The sequence below is a fragment of the Oreochromis aureus genome, linkage group 2 (genome assembly GCF_013358895.1).
Source record: "Oreochromis aureus strain Israel breed Guangdong linkage group 2, ZZ_aureus, whole genome shotgun sequence".
In the NCBI taxonomy this organism is placed as follows: Eukaryota; Metazoa; Chordata; class Actinopteri; order Cichliformes; family Cichlidae; genus Oreochromis; species Oreochromis aureus.
This window is the reverse complement of record NC_052943.1, coordinates 3,300,297-3,326,728: the sequence shown is the minus strand read 5'-3', so window position 1 is coordinate 3,326,728 and position 26,432 is coordinate 3,300,297. Positions and strand designations below refer to the sequence as shown.

At 41.1% G+C, this 26,432-nt stretch overlaps 1 protein-coding gene across 1 annotated transcript in view; it reads right to left on the bottom strand.

Moving 5' to 3' along the window:
• The window catches only part of aff2 (AF4/FMR2 family, member 2), a 195,616-nt gene that overhangs the window by 8,960 nt on the left and 160,224 nt on the right, over window positions 1-26,432 (bottom strand). The window contains exons 16-24 of the mRNA XM_039615308.1: window positions 21,917-22,993; window positions 21,701-21,816; window positions 11,445-11,685; window positions 11,012-11,145; window positions 8,481-8,544; window positions 7,785-7,921; window positions 6,929-7,000; window positions 4,066-4,159; window positions 1,625-1,677 (exon numbers count right to left, since the gene is read on the bottom strand). Coding sequence (XP_039471242.1) covers window positions 1,625-1,677; window positions 4,066-4,159; window positions 6,929-7,000; window positions 7,785-7,921; window positions 8,481-8,544; window positions 11,012-11,145; window positions 11,445-11,685; window positions 21,701-21,816; window positions 21,917-22,993 — 1,988 coding nt within the window. The remainder of the gene's footprint in view (window positions 1-1,624; window positions 1,678-4,065; window positions 4,160-6,928; window positions 7,001-7,784; window positions 7,922-8,480; window positions 8,545-11,011; window positions 11,146-11,444; window positions 11,686-21,700; window positions 21,817-21,916; window positions 22,994-26,432) is intronic.

The following is a 26,432-nucleotide window of genomic DNA, read 5'->3' as shown; positions in this document are numbered from 1 at the left end:
TCTATATCAAATATCCGACCTCAGCACACAGACACGTTTGCTTACAAGAGACAGACGCGTACTTATAAAGGGACGGATGCAAGGAGCTAAACGAAGGTTAAAGCAGGATTTTTGTACTTATGCCTCCACCACGATGGATTTAAGTGTAGACTTAAATCCTTGTAAAACACCTTGTTTTACAAGGATTTCACATCAACTGTTTAGGAGTTACTGTGATATACTCAACCTGTCCAGGCTGTCCCTGCCTATCATCTTATAACAGCTAGGATAGACGCTAACTCAACTGTGACCCTGGATAAGGATAAACAATCCCTGATTTTAGAGGCTTAAAAAGTAACTGGACAGCTCAATCCAATAGAGCAGCTTTTTACTTTCAGCCTCTGAAAATGTGGGACTGATTAGAAAAATGTCTTTAATTCCTAAAACAGTGCAAAACTTTTATAAAACACCTTGAATTTGAGCTGAAAGTCTGCACTTCGGTCACATCAGGATTGTCTGTGGGACCGAACTGTACGTGGTTGTTAAAACATCCACCAAAGAAGATAAACACAAAGAATACAGAGAAAAAAAATACAACATACAAATGTGGTCAGAACGAGGTTAATTATTGCGCTCTCAGAATTTTCTTATACTGTGTGTTCATGTTTTGAATTATGACTTTGGACTGTCTATGTAAATATCAAAAGCCAGACATCTGCATCATTTTTTTGAGGTAAGGTGGATTTATTTTTCCCAGTCAGGAAATCATTCCCAGCTACAAAGATTTTCTTGTCACAATGTTACTGTTCAAATCTCTCTCTGTGTCCTGTGCCGCCCCTTCTTCTGTTTTTCCATTCAAATTTAGCACTGGTATTATCAACATCATATCAGTATGTTATTGGTTTTAAATATGAGGGTGAGCATAAATAGAGAGACGTCATCTTTTCTTTTGTCTTCATGTGGAGCTGTTAGTGTGCTCGAAGGAGGTGGGCTCTTTACCCCCCTGTGACTCACAGTCAATGTAAAGAGTAACAACTCATTACATTAACTGTGTAGGAAACTAGATTAACAGTGTTTTGTTATTGGCATTACAGCAAACTATAGAAACAGTGACAGAGAGCTTTAATGTGGATACATTAGTGTGAACTGCTCCCTGCCCTGCACAGCTGTGTGTGTGTGTGTGTGTGTGTGTGTGTGTGTGTGTGCGCTCCTGACATGATGTAATGTCTGTGATGTGGCCTTGACCATTGCTGACCCATAACTTGTGCCTGATTCAGTGCCCCCCCCCCCACCCCACCACACACACATTGAGTCCTGCTGCTGTGCAGCGTCATAGCTGTCCAAACTCATTAGCTTCACATCCGCAGCTCCTCCACGCCTCTCCTCCTCCATCCATCATCACTCCCTCCATCACTCCTTCTCACCCAACACCCGGCAGCCCCTCCAGTCTTCTCCTTCTCATATCTACAACAAATCAGTCCCTTTATTTGCTTCCTGAGGGTTTATTTGAGCAAGTGGCTGTCAGGGTCGACACGGTATTCTGCAGCTGAGCTCCGGTGAATTATAAATTCTCAATTATCAAGGTGAAGGGGTGGGCGTGGGGGGTACTGCGTGTGTGCGTGTCTGTGTATGTATGTATACTCACTTTCCATTGGTCCTCCAGGGAGAGGGTGCTTGGTGGGAACTCTTGGCTGAATTCTGAATAACAAAAACAGAAATGTATTAAACCATGTTGTTTACAGCTCTCCAGCTGTAGAGGAAGGAGTCAGCTCATTCACTCAAGTAAATACAACAAAACAAATTACAGGTGCAGTCCTACCTCCAAAACACTGCACTATTAATAATACGAGGAAAATGCTGGTGAATTTTAAGAATTTAAATTAGTTGGTTTCACAGAAAAATAAAAGGAACCTGAAGAAAAAAAGTAACAATATTTTGTTTTTTTGTGAAATACTTAACAACTTGACCTCTTTATGCAAATATCTTAGAAGATCTGTACCCCAAGTTTTTAAATGTAAATCTTTAATTGTAAACTAATGAGTAGCCACAGCTGTGTGATTAGGAATAGACTGGAAAAACTCAAACCTGTGCTAAAGTGTACTTTATGAGTAAACGTTCCTCCACTGTTAGAATAAAATGCCATACTGCATACAGCAAAAAACTATGACATGAAGAATGAAAAATGATAACATGGATTAGAAAAACAACACATTTGTCTCTGTGTACTACAATAACAGTACACACTTAGCTTAACTAGCACAGCTCAGTAATTATTGCACAATATCCTGTTTATTTAATTCACACAAAAGTAAGAGTGTAAAAAAATAAATAAAAATCTGGTTTTATGGGGATTATGTACTTTTTACTCACAATTCATTTAGACATGGATCCCAACAGAAATCTGTTCATTTGACTAATGCAAAAAAATAGTCAAATAGTTTGCCTGCAGTCTCCTCCTACGCAGTCTGGAGTTGAGCTACTAGACCTGGTACTGCGGTACAGCTTTGCCCGCTCATTGCTCTTAACTATATTAGATAAAATGATGCCAACATTTTGCCTAGCAACCACATAACATCGCTAAATGTTACGTTTGTAACACAATACGAAAATGATCCATTTGTAGCGTTTATGCACCTGTAACACTTTAAACATTGTATCGTGTTAACTTTGTTACAGTAAGATCAAATGTAGCAAATACTGAATATACCCATTTTTGATAGCTCTACATTGTGATGTTTACAGTGTATTTACATGTTTACATTACATTTATAGTTACATTGAGATAATATCAGAAGTTTAATATCAGATAAATAACTGTTGATATGTGTGGCTGTGTATTCAATCAAACAGAAGTTTGCATATCAATGTTTTATTATACACTACAGGGTGAACAGTGTGTGGCTGATCTGTATAAGAGCATACTTATTTTTTCATACAATAACTGACTGACATGATGTCTTAATCCATTTATATTTTTCCGTCCGTTCGCACTCACATTCACACCTTTGGGCAATTTAGAATCATGAATTAACCTGACCCCACTAACTGCATGTCTTTGGACTGTGATAGGAAGTACCCGGGGAGAACATACAAACTCCACGCAGAAATGTGTGGTTGTTAATGTATGCAGCTGTATCAGTTTGCAAACAGCACAAACAGGATGGGCATGTACTAGCACTAAAAATACACAAACATTATATATTGCATTCTTCTTACTTTAGTAAATAATCCAGCAAATATACATTTTTTTTTAACTTTATGCATCCAATATAGTTTTGTTTTTGTCAACTTTTCAGTTCATGGATGAAGGATGATCAAGAAATGAAGGATCAAGAAAAATATTAATTTATTTATTAAGAATAAAAATCTTCAGTTTGATAGATGACAGGCTGCCAGACTGAAGTATCAGACTTAAATGAATTAAGTTTGAGGGAATTAATCAGATCAAATCACATTTTCTAATCATGTAAAAGGTATTTTGTAATGAAACCCTTCAGTCTGGCAAAAGCAATGCTAAAACAATGTGAGCCTCTGCTGAACTTCTGGACAATAGGTAGGTCGTAACGTTAGTGAATTTTGAAAATGCTAAATGAATGTGTCATGCAGACAAGTGTATTACAGAAACGGTTAGACTGTTTTTGTGTAGCATTTCCTTTTTAAAATGAACTGCTCCAACTTTATGTCAACACTTACTGAATGTACACAGACTGCGCACATGCACAGATAAACCCCCCAGTCAGTCGCTTCCCAGAAATCCAATCCCATCAATGCAAATGCAGCACTGTGATAATCACATCCTCAGTAATTAATTAAACTAAACATAATTAATCAAAACAAGCACATTAAACCCTAACAATCCACGGTGATGATTGATGGGGCTAATTAATACATTAATATCAAAGAGAAAGAATGGAATTTAATAACGCCATGCAAAATTAATGCACAGGCACCATGAAAATGAATATGAAATGTATTTGAGGGATTGTAATTGGCTTTGTGTGTTTTCCACAGAGAGAGAGAGAGAGAGAGAACGAGCAAGGAGGGAAATGGAGTCTGTGTCCAAGTATGTGTGCGCGTGTGTGTTACCTTGAAGTACTCCATGAGCGACCGCGAGTACTTGACAGCGTGGTCTTTCTTCAGATGGAACATCCTCAGATATAGCAGAGACAGACAGCGGTTACTATGGAAACAAAAGCATTAGAAGGCAGATGAGTCCTCTGTACAAATTCCCTTTAAAGATCTATCCTCAATATTATTTTCAAGTCATCCGCACAGAATGTACCCGGACTTCAAACATGCCCCTTAAATCCTTGTGGATTAGGAAGAACTTCAATGAAATAAGGAATGTGGGAAATATATAATACTGTGAATGGAGAAAAAAAAAACCCAGCGGCTGTGCGTCATGGGAAGCTCACACAGTCACAAAAATACAAAAAACACTGCAGGTCAAAACTATTTTTTAGGGGAAAATCAAGCCTCCACATTCACTGGGCCTCATGGCTAACAAATCTGAACATATTTGGTGTAATGTGGTAGAGGGAGATGTGTCAAATACCACATCTTATTTTATTTGTCATGAAAATACATGTGACATGTGGTGCAGTAGCTAGCGCTGATGCCTCACAGCAAGGAGCAGGTCAGTAGATCACTACCCTCAGTACAAATCAGTGTCGTCTGCAAACATCATAATCCACAAAAACTCCTGCCTGTCCACCACCATGTGATCAGTATTTAGATCTCGATTAGAGCTGGGCGATATATCGAGTTTTTTAAAAATATCGATATATTTTTATACGAGATATAAGATGTGACAATATCCTTTATATCGATATAGTCTATGTTGCGTTATAATTATAGTTGCGGAGCCGCAAGTTTGCCTCTCTTTCGTCCACTTTTGTCTTTACGCAACGTTACTCGACCTCGCCTCCGTTAATGAGTTACTGCGCATCGCCCCGTGCGTGGGGCTGGACGGTGTCAACGTGTTAACGAGCTAACCACGCTAACGAGCTAGCCACACTAACGCCATGCACGGCCTGAAATCCTTTCATCTTCTCAAAAGTTGACTGCGCGCCTTTTGTATGAATTCTGGTTGTGCTTGATGACCGCGAACCGATTTTATGTGATACACAGCGCTCAGCAGTCTGTCAATAAATGTTTTAATACGACTTTGGTAAGTTACGGAGCTGCACCGCTTGACGGATTGTCGGAGCATTACGGCTACCGAGGAGCCTCGCGGAGTGATACGTACTGTGCTTCAACGTAATATTACCGTACTGTGTGTGTATAAGGACCATAAATGGCACCTGTTCAGAGACATGGTTACGAAGCAGATTTCAAACTCCAGGCTGTCAGTCACGCAGTAGAAGTTGGGAACAGAGCAGCTGTGAAATCTGTCTTTGTTATTATGCTCAGCGTCTTTTAGTTTACATTTTGACTGCACAATTTGCTCTTTGTTATGCACAAAACAACATAGTTTTCTTTTATTTATAGAGCATCATTATTTAATAAATGCTCATAATTCATGTACATCTATGCTGTATGTTAATAAAAGTGCCTGTGTAACATCTGGGACACAGCTTTGACTAAGAACTCTCTTTTTATTCTTACTTTATGGCTTTAAAAAAATATCGAGATATATATCTTATATCGCCATCCAGCTAAAAAATATCGAGATATGAATTTTGGGTCATATCGCCCAGCTCTAACCTCGATTGTTTGTTCATTTTAGTGACAAAATGTTTTTATTGTCATGTAAATATTACACTACTTTCACGTCCATGATGTTACACATTCTTGCTACTGAACACCTTTTTGCATATGCGACATTCCTCTTTGATAAACCGTCGTTGCAGACAAATAAAGTGTTTCATCTAAAAAAAAAAAAACCCCACCCAGCTGTGCATTGCAGGGAACAGCTGTGATTAGCACGCCATCAGTGATTTGGGGAGCGCTTGATTTGCTTTTACTTTGTGTTCTATTGGTCAAATACTGACCAATAGAATGTGATTGAGATTAACATGAGACTGATTGTGCAGTCCCCTTAATTTTTTTGAATGGTGTGCATATAGTGTGTACCGTATTTTCCTCACTATAAGGCGCGCTTAAAATCCTTTAATTTTCTGAAAAATCGACAGTGCACCTTATAATCCGGTGCACCTTATGTATGAATTCTGGTCGTGCTTACTGACCTCGAACCGATTTTATGTGGTACATGGTGCTCAAAACTCTGTCAAAAATGCTTTAGTATGACTTTGGTAAGCTACGAAGCCGCACCGCTTGATGGATTGTCAGAGATATTACGTAGTCAGGAGCATAGCAGAGGAATCTGGGTCCAAAACTCCGCCAGCTTCAGGTCCCAAAGTCAAACGAACACTGCGACATCACTGAGAGTTAAAAACTGTCTAAATTCTTTTATCTAAAATGATCAGTGTTGCTGCTTTACCAGGTGTAACAATTAAGTTTAACATTCAGGCATCCATGAAAACAGGATTTATTACATTTAACGGAGTTAGAAGTTAGCAGGAAGTTAGCTCGCTAGTTTCCACCTAAGCATGATATAGCATGTTCTGACTGAGAGATTTCTGAAAAAATTCAAACGTACAGCTCTGCTATCACTTCTGACATAAATGAAGACAGAAAACTAAACAGCAGTGACGTTTGTAGGGTTACTGAAGTTGGACTAGCTGGTATATAATGATGTGCTACGTGATCGCTAGCGACACAGCTATGTTAGCATAATGCTAACTTTTTTCCACTCGATAAAAGTTAACGTGAGGGTTCCCGATGGTTAGGGACAAATGCAATCGCATGGCAGGATGCTGTAAACGGACCAAACTTCAGTCAGGAGAACAACTGAGATAATCCATCCACAATACGAGGTTAGACAGCAGACATACTTTACATGCTTCATTACACACACACATGCACAGACAGAGGAAGTGTGTCGTACCACAACACGGCGAGTTTCTTCTCAGAGATGGTGGCTAAATGGCTGGTGAAGTTCTTCAACCTCATGGCATACCTGCAGTGGAGAGATGCTCATTACTCATCTGTGGGCATTTGGGAGAACCGAACTCTGAATTTTACAAAAAGCAGATGCATATATATCCAAGATCCTGCAAGGCAACAGATTACACATCTGTGGATGTTTTTATTTAAAATGTTTGACTTTTTGACAGACAAAAAGGCGACGATACACCACCTTCAATACACTCACAAATCACGTATCCTTGAATCGAGATACCTCAGAGTAGACCGAGCCTATAGTCCACATTTTCTAGAGTTTATAGTCATTAACTCCAGCTATAGTCAAATCTAAGGTTAGAGTTTATGAGAACATACAGCTGCTGCGGTATGATATATGTTGTAGTTATAGTTACATTCAGCACCTATCACATCGGTGGCTTTACATCAGGGATGTCAAAATCATTTTGGAGTCTTTGCTGAGCCAATTCTAGTCCCCAAGCCTTATATTTGACATGCCCTCTTTATATAATAATGCTGTGATGTCAAAGCTGGTGATGACCCTACTCCTTACTCAATTGTGTCAGAATATGTAACTTTGTTTCAGAATTGTTCTCCTTACTCTTGGTAATCATGGGACAAAGAAAATAATCACTCTGACTGAAACACGTGAAAAACTATTAACATTAACAGTCTTTGCTTTTCTCCCAATCACAGGGTTTCATCAGGTGGTGCAGTGCTTTGTATGAAGCTTTTCAAAATAAAATCACTGATCAATTCTGTTCTACTAACCTGTTAAGAAACTACACAGCGTTTATTGATGTTTTTCTGTCCATCCCTACCTGATTAGTTCCACAGTCTCAGAGTACATTGTATATGGTGATTTGGCCTCTAGTGGATCTCGCTCCATAGCATTTCCACACTCTATGAAAGACAGAGCGCCGTCTGCGTAGTTCACTGCTTTCCCAAATTTGTCCATCTGCAGTCAGAGGACAGGAAAGGAAAGAAAACAGGAAACAAATGTGAAATGAAAGGAGATGTAACAGAGAGAGAGAGAGCGAGAGAGGAAGGAAATGTGAACAAGCGGTAGAATAAGCGACGTCTTGACGGCATTGTGGCAGAAGCACAGCAGCCTCTTTGAATAATCTCCCACTAACATGCAAATCCCTAGATAAATCTGAGGAAACAACTCGTAAACATAAGATAAATACTAAGTTAAATAAATCTCATTTCATTGTTTGGGGGGGGGGTCCGATAATTCTTTTGATATTGTATAATCTTGCAGACATCATCAGTCCTTGAATGCAATGTCCCCTTAGAGACAAATGGTGCAATAAATAACACAAATTATACAGTACGGTCCTTGGTACCAAATAGATTTTCATTCTACTGAGACTTACAGTGAACACATAATTACAGTCTAGACTGTAGATGTTAACACTGTGTGTTTCTGCTTTCACTGTCTGTCTGCCTCGTGTGCTTTAGCACCGAGTGCTGAAGGTGTCCATCTACCTGAACTGGGTCACACAACATCTTACCAAAGCATCAGCCTTGTGCTTCAGTCTCTTGGCCTCCTGCATGTAGTAGTCAGCACTGTGGACCCTGCAAACATAACGGTGACAAATAATACAGACCATAAAGAGCATGTCTGCGCTGACATGTTGTTTAACAAAAAACAACACCCTGCATCACTGAGAGAAATTTGCATAATCACGGACTACAAGTAGCTCGCAGTGAGCTACACACAGTCATCTACTTAGGTATACATACCTCAGGCTTAGTGTAACCTTAGTATAACAACAAGACATGTTGTTTCATGAATAATGCAGAAGCCTTTTGGGACGAATATCCAAGATGATGTATCATCTTTCAACGTTAACACACATCTGGACAAATGATAAGGCTGCTACAGCTTTCCCCATCCACATAAACTAACAGGTGAGTGTGTAGCCTTTAGTTAAGTTGTAGTAAATAAGGCAAATTTTGTTACAACAGAGGGTCGCACGACCAAAGAACCAGATCAGGGTTGAGCAGCAAAGATTGAAGATATTCAGTAAAGAGCTATCAAAAGCAGCTATGCTTGGCCGATAAAGTTGATTGTGACAGGACACTCGGTCGTAGCCATGACGGTAAACAAAATACACATGAAAGAATGATCAGAAACTTCATGAACTTTTAATACAACTGTCACTGTTGGAAGATTTTACAAACTTCCCAGCTGATTCTCCAAGTAAATGTGTAAAAAGGTCACAATGTCCCCTCCTGTTCCTGAGTTATGGCATTGATTAGTGATCAGAAAAGCGCTCCTGATTTATTGCCAGTATTTTTTGTGAGGTCACTATGACCTTAACCCTTGAGCATTAAATACTAATGGTGCAACTGAAAGTTTGGGCCCAAGTGGAAGAAATTCCCTCAATGTGTTTCTGAGACATCAAGGCCATGAGAACCAGAGAGCAGGACTGCAACTGCTGCCTCTGGCATGCAGGCATGAACAGACTTCCCAAGTAGCACAGCTAAGAACTGCACCGCAGCTAACATGATCTAGTAATACAGTTAGGTCTACGGATTTTTGGACAGTTTTATGACTTTCAGTTTAAATACAAAACTGTTATAAACATGTAATAACAGCCGTCGCCTTGTGATCCCATTCTTGTCTGCTGTAAGTTTCCTGCTGTTAAACAGTCCTGGATCTTTCTGCCATTTCAGTTGCTATACCTGGACTGGAGGCCGGCCAGTTCACTACAATGAAATCATACTGTTGTAATAGATGGAGTTTGGGGGTTTAAGTTTAAACATTTAATATGTTTTCTTTGTTCTTCTGTGCTTTGTTGAGAAACCTTTGCTAGAAACCTGATGTCCATGGTCCTCACCAAAGAGTGTGTTTCCTCCTTTAATAATGCTTTGTCTGGCTTTTACTACAGCTATGTTCAACTGTTGTTTCTATGTTTTTCTGGACTGAACTTTGCCTTTCTTTATGCTCAAAAACTGGGTTGCTTTATTGCTGGTATCTGGCGGGTTATTGCTCATTTGTCTTGCTTAGCACCATCTAGTCAGCACTGCCTCATTTGGCAGAATCTGAGCTAAAAATAAAACTTTACCTACCTGCTTCTGTATTCTGTCACTTCATCAACAAACACTCGTGGCCCAGTACCATTTGGAGCCATGCTCGCTCATGTCTCATACTGCCTCCACAGTCCAATCTATCTTTTCTATTGCTGAGGCTTATCAATGGTTTGCACCTTGTAATGAACCCTCTGTATTTGCTTTTGTGAAGTCTCTGCTTTATTACAGACTTGGATAATATTACTCACTCCTACCTCCTAGGCAGTGTTCTTCATTTGGATGTGTGTTGTTTTCTTTACAATATAAAGAATCCTGTAATCACACAGTAACAATGTCCACTTTTTATGTCACCAAGCTCATGAGTGTGTTTTCCTTTTTATCAGGACCTACAACACAGTGCGTCCTGATTTTAACACTCCTAGTGTTCCTGGTATTTCTGAGATGGATTAGTTTTGTTTTTGGAGACAGCCTGTTCCTCATCTGATCATGGGATCAGTGTTAATAGACCTCTCTGCACCGAATCATCCTTGTTATTAATCTCTGTCTCTCTTCCACAGCATGTCTTTATCCTGCCTTCCTTCTCTCACCCCAACCGGTCGCAGCAGATGGCCCCGCCCCTCCCTGAGCCTGGTTCTGCTGGAGGTTTCTTCCTGTTAAAAGGGAGTTTTTCCTTCCCACTGTCGCCAAAGTCTTGCTCATAGGGGGTCATGTGATTGTTGGGTTTTTCTCTGTATGTATTATTGTAGGGTCTACCTTACAATATAAAGCATCTTGAGGCGACTGTTGTTGTTATTTGGCGTGGGGAAATTCCTCTCTGCATTTAACCCATTCACTCAATGAAGCAGTGAAACTTTATGCCCATATTCATCAGAAACTATAATTTGGATATTTTTTTGTAAAACAGCTAAAATTACAAAAAATATGTTAAAAACTAAAAAATATGGATCCAACTGTATAAACAATCAAATGTTTGTAAGTGCACATAGTGGTTTGTACTTTTACTTACGTGTCACTGAAGGAGAGTTTGGGCCTGCGGGGTTCTGCAGGGTCCATCAGGGGTTCCGACCACACCTCCGAGTCTGAATGACCGTTGGTATGGTAACCGTCTCCACAGGGCTTCTCGCCATGGGAATCCATATCCTGTAGTAGAGAGGTTTTTCAAGTCTGTGCTTCCAACAGCCTTAATCAAGTTTATATTGTGTGGCTTTTAGTGACCACCTACTTAAACTTGAGCACTGAGGTCTGATTCACACTGACAGATTTAAACTTTGACAGCTGATTAAACCATAGCAGCTGTATTGAGCAGGGCTTAAAGAATGAGATGTGGTCACCCTTTCCTACAATCTTCCTCAGATATAGCATCATCATAATCTACTATGACACATCGATGTTCATCACTAAAAGCTGACCACCAGGTCTGTATATATATAAGCACTTACACTGCCATTTCTCACATGCGCTGATGCCTTTCCTTCACCTCTCCGGTGTCTGTGTGAGGAAGAGGAGGTGGAAGCGGCAGAGCCGGCACAGGGCAGCATCCCAGCGGCGCTCGCCTCCTGGCTGAGAGAGGAGCTGCTGTCGCAGGCCCGTTTGCGAGGCGGATCATCAGACAGAGGGGACAGGAGCGGCGGGAGCAGCTTGTCATCGTGCCGTCGGGACTGCTTCCTGTTCAGAGAGCTACTGAACACACACACACACACACACACACACACACACACGGAGACAGAGAGGCAGAAAAGAAGTGAGATTATTTGTTTACTTGTGCAGAGGCACTGAATGCTATGTTTTGACTTTGTTCTGTGTTGTATCTGTGCTATGTGTGGGTTACTCATGGTATGCTAATCTCAATGAAGCTTGTCCTGGCACTGTTTATTTTTGCTCCAAAGACACAGACCAAGTACAGGGGTCCTGAAGCCCTCATGTGGGGCTTTTTGCTACCTTTAAAAATTAAGTGAGTGATACTGAAACCAATCCTATGATGCGATGAGGACTGAGGACTCCTCTTGTATCTACATTCAGTTTATTATTGGGTTCAGGACTGTTAGTGGTAAAAAAAAAAAAAACACAAGACAGAATTTAGGGGCTAATGAATGAATTCACCTTATTTTTAAATCTGTGAACAATATTTTTTTCCCTGCAAAATTATTGGAATTCTGCCTTCCCCTGTAGCACGTCGACAATTATTCCCTCAGCCGCCTTATTGTAGCTCCTGTGACTCATATTGTTTGCAGCACAACAGATAATATTTTTATGTTTTTCCTCTCCCTGGAAACTCTGGGGGTTTGATGCGGTGAGGAAGTTGCTGAGCTCGCAGAACAAGGCCCCAGGCACCGACATTAGCGATAATAGACAAAATCAGGGAGACAAAGACTAATTAGCTGCTGTGGAGAGTGTGCATGCGGAGCGCGAGTGTGTGCTTGTGTCTGCGTACGGCATAATTGATGTGTCTGCGGCTGTTTGTGTGCGTGCATATGCCAATTTGCATGTAGTGGCGTGTGTCTGTCTTTAAGTGGACGCTGATGTGTGTGCAGGGAAGCAGGTGAGAGCACTCAGACTTCTTTTAAAGGCATAATAAGTTAACAAATTGAGAGGCTCTTAGAATAAAATGACCACAGTATATCTGCCAAATCATTTCCTGTAATGCATTTGCAGTGACTCAGTGAGAAGATTTATACTCCAACTGAAATGAGATTTCTCCTTTTTTTGGTACACTACAGCATTCATATCAGTCTTTAAATCACTTGTCCTGTGTTTGGCTTTGTCATACGAATTAAGAACCAAACGGCAGAATGCCACTTATGAGATTTTCCAGTTTTACTTTTTCCAGTTACCCTGCCGGTTTGTTGGGTCGACACAGACGGGAGCCTGACACACGTCTCTTCCACACAGAGCGAGACACGAGAGTAGGAGCCCAGCATTAAACACTTATGTCAGCAACGTATCAAAAGTATTATCTGACTTAAGCCCCTTTCAGTCATGCACTCCTTGTTTGGTCATTTGATTGCATCTGGCCATGTTTTTGTATGAAAAGAGCACCCTGGCTACTTTTTAAGTCCGCGTTGTGACATCTACGGTATTTTTCATACATAAGGCGCATTAAGTGAAACAAAACAGTCAGATAAATCAGACTTTACTCAACTCATTCTTCTTGCTTCCTCCACTTCTGTACCATTGATTCATTAATGCTGTATTCTATCACAGCTGCTCTATTCCCATGTTGTTGCAGTATATTAATGACTAACCTCGTATTGTGGATGGATTATCTCAGTTGTTCTCCTGACTGAAGTTTGGTCCGTTTACAGCAGGGGTCGGCAACCCTAGGCACGCGTGCCACCGTTGGCACGCGAAGGGTTAACTGATGGCACGCACGACCATAGCTGGACTGGACATCGGGCATACCGGATATTTGCTCGGTGGCCCGATGATTTTTTTTATTTTTTTATTTTTTGGTGGTGGTGGATTGGCCAGACGCTGGTCGGTCTGTAAGAATAACTCAGTTGTTTGGTGGTGGCTATGGCGTAGCTTCCAGATTCAGTAAAATTAACAAGTGGTGGAGGCCAGCAGGTGGATGAGGGAAGGGGAGGCAGGAGGAGGAGAGACCCGAGGCGGCCGCCGGTCGGAGCGTCAGGTGAACTAAACTTCAGGTAAGAAGTTAATGACCTGCAGTCTATCTGGGTCAGATATAAACCAAGTTTAGGTGGAGTTTATTTTCGTTGTGCTGACTTTTTACAGTCAGTTACAATAACTCGTACTGCGTGCTAGCTAGCATGATGGAATTTATATACTGCTGGGCGGGTGCTATGATTTTATTGATAGTGAACTTTATTTTATTCATAAGGTTAGTTAGTAGAGTTGCCAACCATCCGGTACAAACGGAATTCAGAGAAATTATTACGCGTTTCGTGTTGAGCTGAGAAGGAACACAGTTTGTCCCGTACTTCAGCCAGGATGGAAAAAGACACAAAGCTGGAGTTATTCTGTGTCTTTGCTGCACAGCTGCATCTTCTTCTCCTCTCATTCTCTCCCCTCTCTCTCCTGTTGCTACTTCAATCATGAAACTGATCAATGATCAGCTGATCAGCTTTTCTCTCTTGTTTGTTTATCGCCCACTTTGTGCCAGAAAGAGGAAACCAGCGGATGTCGCACTAAACAACAGCAGCACGTTTAAGCTTGGTCAGCTGTTGTTAGAATTTATTTAATATTAATTTCTAGTATCAGCTGATGTTTTCTGGAGCCACAGCTGTAAAAGCTGCCGGTCATGATATCGGTTTGTATATCTGGTGAGAGGGAAACATGAAGATGAAACCAGGAGATGTCCTTACTGAATCATCAGAGCTGAACAGGTGATGGAGAAACAGGTTTACCTTTTAGGTGACATGGATGAGTTGAAGGGAAGTTATGAACTGTTTCTCAGAGACAAATAACACCAGGATCCTTTTCTAAGTAGCTGACAGCTGGTAATTGTGCAGGGGCAGATCTAGCAAAGATTTGCCAGGGGACCAGGTAGGGCATTAACAGGGAAAGGGGGCACAAAGAAATACTTTCTTATTCTCATTTAAAATGTCTGGCTGTTATTAAATAATTATCTGAAGCTTACAACCAAAGTTTTTATCTGACGTAAAATGAATAGAAATCATACATTTACCAACAAGACAGTGTACATCACTGTCACAACAGCGTTGTTTTCATTCAAAGGCTTTATGGCTTTAATATCTGGGGGGCGGTCTTTAGTCCAAATGCATCCATAGACTCGAGACACAATGCATTTTGGGACTTTCAGGTGTATGGACCAATGTTTTATTTTCTGATCAAACCAGAAATCTTTAATGAGCAGCTACATTTGTCTCGCATTAACTGGCTGAGTTAATGCCAGTTAATGCGACATCGAAGCAGCTAGAATCCACAGCTGTGCATGTTCATGGAGCTGCATTTTCACCTGCTGGACATCACTACCTGACAAGTTTAACTGTCTTCAGAACATTGCAGAGGCCTTATTGACAGTATTTGGCTCTACATATCTGTGTGAGCAGATTTTCTCTCACATGAGTGTCCTCAGGTAGCCATTTGAATGTTGGACACTCGGAGACCTGTGTCTCTGAGTGGGAGACCAGAGATCACATTAACATGTGTGTCTCTGTATTAACAAACATGCCATATTGGCCCAGTTTATTTTTCTTATCATTGTTGTGAGGAGACCATAAATAGCATTTGTATTTTCTGTTGTACAGTTCATTTGCTGTTATGGATAAAAGTCTTTTTTGTTTCAAAATAGCTGATAACTATTCGCTGATAGCTGCCAACATTTGCAAACAAATATAATTCTATAAAGTGGTTCTATATAATGTGTAACTGTTCATATAGAGCGTTATTAAATTTATTCCTAATGCAATCATATGGCACACTGACTTCTTAGGAAATTTTAAATGGCACTCGCCATCAAAAAGGTTGCCTACCCCTGGTTTACAGCATCCTGCCATGCGATTGCATTTGTCCCTAACCATCAGGAACCCTCACGTTAACTTTTATCGAGTGGAAAAAAATTAGCGTTCATCCTCCAGCTTCACTGTGTTTATGCTATGCTAACATAGCTGTGTCGCTAGCGATCACGTAGCCCAGTGGTTCCCAAACTTTTTTTTGCCACGCCCCCCTTTTTTACAAGAAAAATGTTCGCTCCCCCCACCACCTAACCCCCCCCCCCACAAACACATCCTCCAAACACACACACCCATATTTTGTTTACAAACTCCATTGCGGTTTATTTCACACCTCAAACATTTAGTAAATAATTAAGCAAATACAAGTAAACGGCAATAAATTACAGGTAGTAATAAAATATACTACTAACTCTTTTACGCTGCGTCCACACCTACACCGGTATTTTTGAAAACGCAGCTGTTTCTATGCGTTTGGGCCTTTCGTCAACACGTAAACGGCGTTGCGATTCACCGAAAACGGAGATTATTTAAAACTCCTTTTTTGTGTTTACGTGTGGACGAGGATTACAGAGTTCGTCACACAACGTCAAAGGTATGTGCCTCTTTTCACGTCACGCTGTGCGCCACGTTATTGTTTACATGAGATGAATTGCAGAATGGCAGATAGAGACAAAATACTGTTAATCTGACTATCTTCAGGTTTTACACGCTTACATACACACACGCAGTTACTGTCCCTCCATTTAGAAAGGCAGAGGCATCACGTGTAATTATTTTACGTGTAGTTGTTTTTTTCCTGTGTAATAATATTCAACATTGCTGTCAATACATTTTTCAAAAAATGCCTCTCTGTGCAAAATGGGTTTAAACACATAAACAGCTGTGGGATACTGTTTGTCCGTGATTTGAACCGGGGGAACAAATTACGGCAGGATCAGCCTGATATTATTTGTATCCCACTGTAACTTTACTGCATAAAGAGCTAACATCATGTTAGCTCTTGATTTTTAGTTCACAAACATTTCTTGTAATAACTAACTACTCCTGACATTTAGTTAGTTATTACAAGAAGTGTTTGCGAACTAAAAATCAAGAATGTGGGATCCTGTTTGTCTGTGATTTGAAGAGCCCAGCGCTGCTCCCAACGCAGAGAAACTAATTCTGCAGGGGAGACCTACCTTGGCACTTATGCAGGTGAAGCCAAAGGGAAGATATGCTTCACCATATTTTCTAATCTTTGGCTTGGAAGGAAGTTGGTTTGGAAACATATTTGGCGATGCTTCATCTCCTGCTGTGCGTTTGTGTGGGAGCCCCGTCAAAAACCTGTCCACAGTGTCCAAGCGCTCTTTTTTTTTTTTTTTTTTCTTTTCATACCGCGCCCCCCCTGCAATGGCTCTGCGCCTCCCCTAGGGGGCGGGCCCCACACTTTGGGAACCTCTGACATAGCACATCATTGTATACCAGCTAGCCCAACTTCAGTAACCCTACAAACGTCACTGCTGTTTAGTTTTCTGTCTTCATTTATGTCGGAAGTGATAGCAGAGCTGTACGTTTGAATCTTTAAGAAATCTCTCAGTCAGAACATGCTATATCATGTTTAGGTGGAAGCTAGCGAGCTAACTTCCTGCTAACTCCGTTAAATGTAATAAATCCTGTTTTCATGGATGCCTGGATGTTAAACTTAATTGTTACACCTGGTAAAGCAGCAACGCTGATCATTTTATTAAAGATGAAATCATTTAGACAGTTTTTAACTCTCAGTGATGCCACAGTGTTTGTTTGACTTTGGGACCTGAAGCGGAGTTTGGACCCAGATTACTCCGCGAGGCTCCTGACTGCGTAATATCTCCAACAATCCATCAAGTGGTGCGGCTTGATAGCTTACCAAAGTCGTACTAAAGCATTTTGTGACAGATTTGTGAGCGCTGTGTATCACATAAAATTGGTTCGAGGTCAGTAAGCACAACCAGAATTCATACATAAGGTGCACCGAATTATAAGGCGCACTGTCGATTTTTGAGAAAATTAAAGGATTTTAAGTGCGCCTTATAGTGCGGAAAATACGGTAAGTATTACTTTCAGTATGATGTGCTGTTACACCAGGGGGCGATCTCTGGAGCTGAAAAGTGAAGCCGATACTGAACTAGCAAAAGCTGCAGTTCCTGTAGGTGCCAATCCCACTTTTCTTTAGTTGTGACAAGAACTTCTTCAAAATCACTAAACATCTTTTGTATATCCTGAGAATGTACTTCGTTCTGCAATTCTACATCTAAAACAGACTGAAATATTTACAGAAAGTACAAGTTGACTGTAGAGCACCTAGAACAATGCAGATAAAAGTCTGTGACGGGTCAGATCACAGATGAAAAGGAAAATGTTCACAGAAGGTAAATTCACCTTGTTGCTTCCAGCTGTTTCCAGAAGTCTTCTCTCAAAGCTTCTGACACACTAACAACAGCATAACCTGACAAAAATGCTTCATGAGTAACTAAATGATAAATTACCCATAAAACTGAGACAGGATCAAACAGAAAATGATGTTGATTAAAGGTTTTACTTTAGTGTGTACGGGTGTATCCAAAAGAGCCTCACTAATAATCCAAGAGGCTATTAAAATACATTCCCCATGGTAAGAAACGTTTTTTCCTAAACATGGCTAAACCACCACGGTAACTTATGCTGAACACATAACCTGGCTGGGAGTCGGGAATTGGTTGTGTTTAAAATTGACTGTGAGCGCCGTGTTTTCACTGAGTCTATTATTGAAAGTTTTAAGTGCAATATAGATTTTCTGCTGAGGGAATAGGTTTTATATGTCCAAGTTGTTAAGCCCTACCTGACTAAAACCACTGAATGAAGTGTGTGTCACAATGTCACTGCAATGTACATGCATTAATACAGAAAATGTTTAAACGTTATACTTGATTCTAATCTGCTGCTAATCCTCTTTCACACTGATGGAACTGCAGCTACTGGAACACAGAACACACACCAAGAATATCAGTTCAATCAAAAAATTAATTTCACTTTGATCTGCTAACAAACTAAAGTAATTTCAAGGCCTCCTTATAAGGTTCTGGGATGTTAACCTTTAATGTTTAAATGTATCCAGTGTAAAGTTTCAGAGCTCTAATGTGCAGCTGTCACCTTAGAAATAAAGCAGCACTGGGAGCGCACTCAGTCATAAAATAATTAACTGGAATTAAAAAATGTATTTTACCGCCCTGTGTGCTAAATCACCAGATTAACGATTTTCTGCAGCATTAATTTCTTGTCTTATTTGCAACTGTGCATTTTTCTGTTATATTTTTAGGTTCTTTATAGATTTTTAATCACCTTTTTATCTTTAACAGCATCTGATATATGTCTAATTGCAGTAGGGGCGCTCATAGGGATCATTTTGTGCAGAAGAAGTTACACGACAGGTGCGGCATGACGCAGGAAGCCCGGTTTAAAGGAGAAAGCTGATAACCAGCACTGCGATAGCTGTAAAGTCTTACTTGGGTCAAACCGGCCAACCCAAAGAAAACCTGGTTCTGTTAAACTTTATTGCACTGAACTTAGGATTCCCCTCAGAGCTCAGCCTGCCATGGCTTAAACTTACTCAGCACCAGAAGGCTGTTCTGACCCAGTGTTTGTGTTGTTGTTTTTCTTGCCACAACTGGGCCAATGTGGATCCAGTGACTTACTGACCAAGACTAAATGTGATTTCTGTGCTGCTCTGGGGTCAAATCTCAGTCACATGTGGTCATCACTTATTATCTGCTATCAAAATATGACCCAGCTGATTAAAACAGGTGATAACTGTCAAAAGTCACAGGAAACTGCCAACTAGATCTGAGGCGGATGATCACATCAGCCAATTCAGAGCTTCCGTAAAAAGCCTCCCGGATGATAAACACGCTGTGACGACTACGCCAGTGTCATAGGTTCAACTCCAGGTCACGCCCTCTTTTCTCTGCCACCTCTCGCTGCCGTGCGTGCTTTGATAAAGCCGAGATGCTATAAAAATATTTCCTCTGTAGCTGTCACGTTGAGGCTTATTTATAGCGACAGCCCGCTTAGGCTGTTTTTAAATAATTCACACGGAAAGCCGAGATTCATGGTTTGTCATTCCCGTGTCACCGTGTGAATTGAACTCGCCTGTCTAGTGGCTCCGTCGCAACATTCAAATTTTTAATCCTTCCTAAAAATACCCGGTCTCCAGTAAACTTGCCTGATTACCTCTACTAGTGTCTATGACAGTCACATTAGGATGAGGAGCATAGCAGGGATTCAGGGAAGGAGGAATCAGTGGAGGGAGAGTATTTAAAATTCACAGGGTTCCTAGGATGATTTAGACATAATTTACTAATGAAGCGAGGCTTCATTGACTGTTTTCATCATGTGGTTCATTTTTTTTCCTCACCTGCTCTGGAAAGGGTATTTGCAATGACCCTGAACTTTTGGTTTCAGACACTTTTTTACCACTGTTGGCTCTGTATGATGTCACTATGAGCTGATATCCATGTTGCAAGTCAATGAAGTTATCATATATGGTTCCACATCAATGAGTTAGATTTCTCACTGGATCACTATATAGTGATATATGGAGTTGTGGCAACAATTAATATAAAACTGACTACTGTTGTTCTATATTTATGATATTGTTTTTTTCATCGCTGCTCACTAGACATATCTGGTGCATGTCTAAAACTGGAGTTACCATCACTTGCACCAGTTTTAGATGAGCAGGGTATATGAATAAATATGGTGCCTTCATATTATGGCAGCAAGTTTTAGAAACCAAAGACAAACAACACCTGTTTCAACATTTAGAACAACTCTTGATGTATATGATGTGTGGTTTTCATCGGCTCGCCATCAGCTAGTTTTGATGTTATGATAAGTTTGGGAATATGGGTGAAAAAAACAGATTTCCCTGAAAAAACGCTGATGTTTGAAATGCTCCAAGCCATTACTGATTGGTCAAATGCAATAGCATCACTATCTGTCACATAACCTGATTGGCTGGGAGAATGAAGTCCATTTAAGGAACCAAATATAGTTCCTCGTACATGTAAAATAAAGGATGAATGGAGCTAAAACAGCTTCTCTCAGACAGAGGATGGACTAATGAGGCCCAGCGTAAGATAAACAAGGATTATATTGAACTGAAACATGCAAAGCTAGCTGTGTTTTTATTAGCTGTGCGAGTACATCCAAGTAAAGCCGTGACTAAATCCTCTTTCGATTTCAATAAACGTGAAAGAAACTGAGCTGAAGTTTCTTGTGGTTTTTTGTGCTGATTTTAGAATCTGTGTATCTGTTAAACAGCATTCCAGCTGCTTTGAATTTGTTTGAGATGAAAGATTCCTTCAGTAATATTTTCCCCAAAAACAGGAATGTATTGTTGCATGAGCCGGAGAGACTAATGCTTGCTTTCATATCCAGGACCAGCTTTCATATCATTTTGTATTCAATTTAACAGACTTTTACTTGTCTTTAATGCACTTCGTGGTCTTGCACCAGCCTGTTTGTCTGGAACACCTCTAATCTATGAAAAAGGACTGCGCCTCGGGCCCTCCGGCAGGACTCTTATTTATTTCATTCTTCATTTTTTAAGTGCAGAAAAAAGTTTTTTTGTTTGGCAGGTTTTACTACATTGGCTGAGGACGTGTGGACAGCTCTAACCGATGGTAGATCTGCCTTTAAAAAAGTGATTGGACTCCTAATAGATCAGATTTGCATGATTCACAGATGACTTTTGTTCAGCCTCTCGGTTCATCCACCACCTTCTTTTGGTTGGCTGTCGTTTGTAAACAGAAGCACTGAACAACAGGTGGGCGGGGCCAGAGATGAACGCATCATAACCAGGTGTAAAAGAAGTAGAAATGGAGGAACAGAGGGTTCAGAGCTACTCGCACATACGTTAATCTCATTACTCGACACTTTGGCCACGTTTACGCTGGCATCCACCACTGTACCAATGTATGTATGACAGAAAATAAGAAGCAGCACAATAGGATGATACTTTGCACAACATGTCTTCAGGCTGTGCTGCATTCTGATCTGTCGATGCTACTGTTTGTGGATTGGTATCAGCACAATTAGTGAAAAACCCCTTGGAAATCTGGCTCGTTGATAATGAGGGAGTGATGCCAAAACTTGATCTATGTAGTATTTCGGGCTTTCATTACAGTACAATCTCTTCCTCATCCCGCTGAGTCCTTTCCCAGAGCTAATCTGCCGGGTGGCTCGTGTGCACTGTTAATGCTTACTCTGCCGTGCTGCTCTTATGGTTGTGTATTGGAGAGATGCAGGGTGGGAGGAGCAGACAGTCTTTGTCCAATCGCAGCTTCTTATTGCAGTTCACTGATGAGTCTCCGTGGTCCGACTAGGAACAGAGAAATCAGAATTCACAGATGTGAACGAGTGAAATAAACAGCCAGCAGAACAGTTAAGGCGGTATATGTGAACCAAACGCTGCTTCACACCTTGTGTTTCCTCTTGCTCTTGCTTGTGTGTTTCTCGGGTGGAACCACCATGTTTGCAGCCGCCTGCCTTCTGTGTTTACCTCCGTTCTCTGCTCTCTCCGTCCTCACAGCCAGCCTGGGATTAGTCTGCTCTTGCACAGGATTGTTGTCCAGGACCCCCAGACCCTGGCACATCTTCTCTCTGTCCCTCACCGCCGTCCTCTCTCTCTCCCCAAGTCCGAGTCTTTCCCTGTCCTCTCTGTCCATCGGCCTCTCTCTCTCTGTTAATCGCTCTCTGTCACCTTGCCTCTCTCTGTCCTGCACTAATCGCTCATTTTCTTCCTCCTGTCTCTCCCCTTTCGTCAGCTTCTGTCTCTCCCTGAGCCCCGGCCACTCTCTGTCTTCCTGCTTCTGTCTCTCCCTCTCTGCCACACCTATCCTCTCCCTCTCCCCTTGTCTCTCTCTGTCTCTCCCCTCGCTCCCATCCCTTTCTGCAATTCCCACCCTTGATCTTTCCCCCGCGGCCTGGCCGGGCACCCTGCTGAGCAGACTCAGGTCAATTTTCACCCATAAACTCTGGATCTCATGGTATTCCCTCAAGGGTGAGAGAAGCACCTCGTGTCCCAGATTGGAAGGCGGTGACATGGGCTCCAGGTCTTTGCTCTGCCCTCCTAACCCTCCAGGATCGGGAACAGAGGTGCCAAATGAACCACTTATGTTGCTAATGCTCAGGGAGTTACAGCTACTACTGCTGCCGTTACTACTGCCGCCGATGCTACCGTTACTACTGCTGCTGCTACCGTTAGTGGGCACGTTGCTACCATCTTTGACTCGAAGTCCCTTCCCTCCAAATGTTCCCAGACTCCCCACACCGCCAGCAGAGCCAAGGCATGGGAGAAGAGGCGCGTGCATGTGCGCGTTGGACAGAGTCTGCGTGTTAATCGCAGAGCGTGTCGTCTGTGGCGGCAAAGCTGGGATTTTGATGGCTTCCTCCGTATCCGACTGGCATTCTGACGAAGAGGAGGAGGAATCTGTTTCGATGAATTCTCTGGACTTGGGTGTGATCCTGGTGCTGGGACCTCTGTGTTTCCGCTTGTCCTGATGAAAATATATGTAAATGTATGAAAAGGAGCAACAAAATACAAGATCAAGTCTAGAAAAAAAGGCACATATAACACACACAAAGGAAGCGTTTCATCTTTAGCCATCTCTTATATGCCGTCCACTAATGCACTTTTAAACCCCGACGAAGAAAAAAACCTGGTGTAGACAAACATTATAATCAAAAGCAAAGCACATGCAGCACATTACTGAATGTGATAATATCATGCAAATTAGGCAGCACGAGTTGCCAGCTTGTTCCACTAATCTGTGAAGCAAAAAGAAACATGTTTGACTGTCTCGTTTTGAATGTCACTGATATTCGCTGCACACAAGTCACACAGTTGAGCGCAGGCGGTCTGTTTGTCACATGCAAATTAAAAGATGCGTCTCACATTTCTTAGTTGAGTTCTTTCTAAGATGCGAGGGCACAGTTTCAAAAACAAGTGCGTCTTTATTATAGAAACTTTTCCAGTCTTCTCTTTAAAGATCACGTTTCGATGCCCTTCTGGATCGCTTCCGGGAAAGCAGGAATTTTTCCTGAGCTTCCTGGAAGCCGTGTCCTGACCACCTTCACTGTGCGCCTGGTGACTTCTTAGCAGTCCACAGACTTGACCAGAGAGAAAACTTCTCAATGTCCCAAATTTCACACGTAAGAATGTGTTTGATGAGCACAGTTCTCAGCCAAAGAGATATGATAGGAGCACGTCGTCGTTCTCTTCATCTTTTATGGGGTTGTGCACAGTTAATTTGTCTTCCAGGGTGAGGTGCAGAACTTTTTTTTTCCTTTTTTTTTTCAGCCGTGCAAACACAATATTCGCTTCCTACCACACTACTTGCAAGATTTGGCACCCTGTGACTTTTTTCACTTCCCCCAAAATGAAAAATCAGATTGAAGCGTCACCATTTTGACATAGTGAAGGAGATCCAGCACTCATTGTGGAGGCATTAACAGCATAGGACAGAATGGCTCTTCCAGGGAGCGATGCATATAAAGTGGTCTGGAAGATGAACATCTTGAGGCTTTAGGTTTCTAGAGTCGTGCCTCACATAGCAGATCATTGAGTGTCCACTGAAGAAATATCCTCTTTAATGCTAACAGTGATATTCAGTCTCGATAGCAGTATCATTAATTCTTTTAAGTTTTTTAAATGTGTGGCTTCATATAAAAGATGGCCTCCATAATAGCAAAATTCAGATGTGAAACTTAAACTGAGTGTTTGTGCTGTTGTCACGTTAGTGTTTTGAAACCTCACCACACAAGCGCGGGTGGATTTGATTGAGAAACCGAACACGCAGGTTTAACCAGTGCAGATGTAAGTGCTAGCTTAGAGCCTAGCACAGTGGGGTGCAGGGGTGGGGGTGGGGGGGGGCATGGTATGAATGAAAAAAGAATGCTTGGACACTGCTAGCATAATGGACAGGTTGAAGATTGAAGAAGATGAAGCATCGCCAAATGTGCTTCCAAACCAACTTCTTTTTTGAAAAGTGTATTGATAGCAATGTTGAATATTCTTACATAGTAAAAAAACAAAAAACAACTACACTTAAAATAACTACACCATGAAGATGGTTTGTTTTTCTGTTATTTAAAAGAGGTAGTGGTTCATTTTATTGCAACCTGTAATTTATTGCAGTTTACTTTTATTTGTTTAATTGTTTACAAAATGTCTGAGGTGTGAAATAAACTGCAATAGAGTTTGAAAACAAAAATGTGTGGGTGTGGTTGGAGGATGTGTTTGTGTGGGGAGGGGGGCCTAGCAAACAAAGTTTGGGAGCCACTGGCCGAGCACGTTTTCTTTCATGTAGTGAAGCTACATTAGTACATCAGCTACATAGTCTGCCATTATTAATTTAATGGTGATAATATACAAAACAAACATGTTGTATTTAGTATGACCGGACACTAGCATGGATGCGGATGCCTCCTTACTGTTACCTGTAGACTCTATTTATCTATTAGCAGGAGCATCATTGTAATTTCAGTTTGGTTAAATGGATTTTAGTTACATTATCTGATGTTACCTGAATGAACATTAGTATTAGTAGACTATCAGACTTAGTATTTAGTCTTTTTTTTAATCCTTGTACAGTACACGATGACACAATGATGTGAAACTTTGATTTAAACTTTCTGAAATCTGAAAGTCATTAGCTTACACTGTGTAAGCAGTCTACATTTGAAATGGAAATAATAATAATAAGGACAGAATAACTTCCAATTAAATGTTAATAGTTTTTCTCCAGTTTTCTTACCTAAATATGTTTTTCCATATTACGTGTAATATTCTGTGATTGGTTAACCTGTCTCCTTTACTCTTCTGTGGATCTCAGCCTCAAGCTTAGTTTATGTCTCCTACAGACCAAACTCTTTGCAAACAGGTCACATCTACACAGTTTATGCCTGATGCAGCACCGCAGGGCACAGTCGTTTTAACCAAATTTTACTTAAACAGGTTAAAATGGTTCATTTGTTGTGGGCTGTCTTCTGTTCTAGTTAGTATTTACAGCTGCACACATGCCGACCTATGTCCATGTTTCTGGATAACAAAGGTGAAGGATGGGTTTTGGCCTTATTGTCGGTTTGATTAGTGTTTTTGTTCTTTTGATTATTTTTTAACAATAGGAAAATAAATGTATATATAAATATATATGAGTGAAAACTGGCTTCTAGCTGTTTGTGTATCATCAGTTTAACTTTCTGACAAGCCTCCTTTCTTCTTCTGTAAATAATGTGTGCCAGCTGGCAGCCGCAGCCACAATCCACTCAGTTTATTTTCATTTTTAGTGCTGTGCAGCTACACCTGCATCCCTGCCCTTGTCTTGTTCCCAATCAAAATTGACCCTGTGATGTTGAATGCTTAATTTTAGACATGTACTGATCAATTATCCTCAATCGAAACAAAGGCGAGCGAGGAGCAACAGCAACATGAGAAAGCAACTACAGAGGCAGATGCAGAGAAGAAAACACCACTAATGTTCCCAGTCGTCAGTATAAACCCACTCGCTTGGCAGACGCAGCCCTCTGGAATCTTTCCAATGCGTGTTGCCATCTGCAAAACCCATTCTCAGTAAATGCCATGTAGTGTTTTACTGAAATAGAAAAAAGGGGGAAACTGTCCCTTGCACAGAGCTTATTTGCACTGCCGGCAAAAGCTTTTCCTTTCTTGAACAAAAGTCCTCTGGCCTGTTTTCTCCATAGTTCACCTCTCCTCACTGGTGACATTAGCCATCTTGCCAGCTGCTCTGCGCAACTAAAGCTGGCAGAAGATCAAATGTCGCGACAGCACTTACGGCACAGATTGCAGATGTTAGCGTTCATCTCTATTCTCAGGTAATTTAAGAAAGGTTATATCTCTTTAGTAAAACAAGGATATTTTCACCTGTGTAAACTTGACAGGAGAGGCACATCTATACCATGAACGACAGCCCGTTG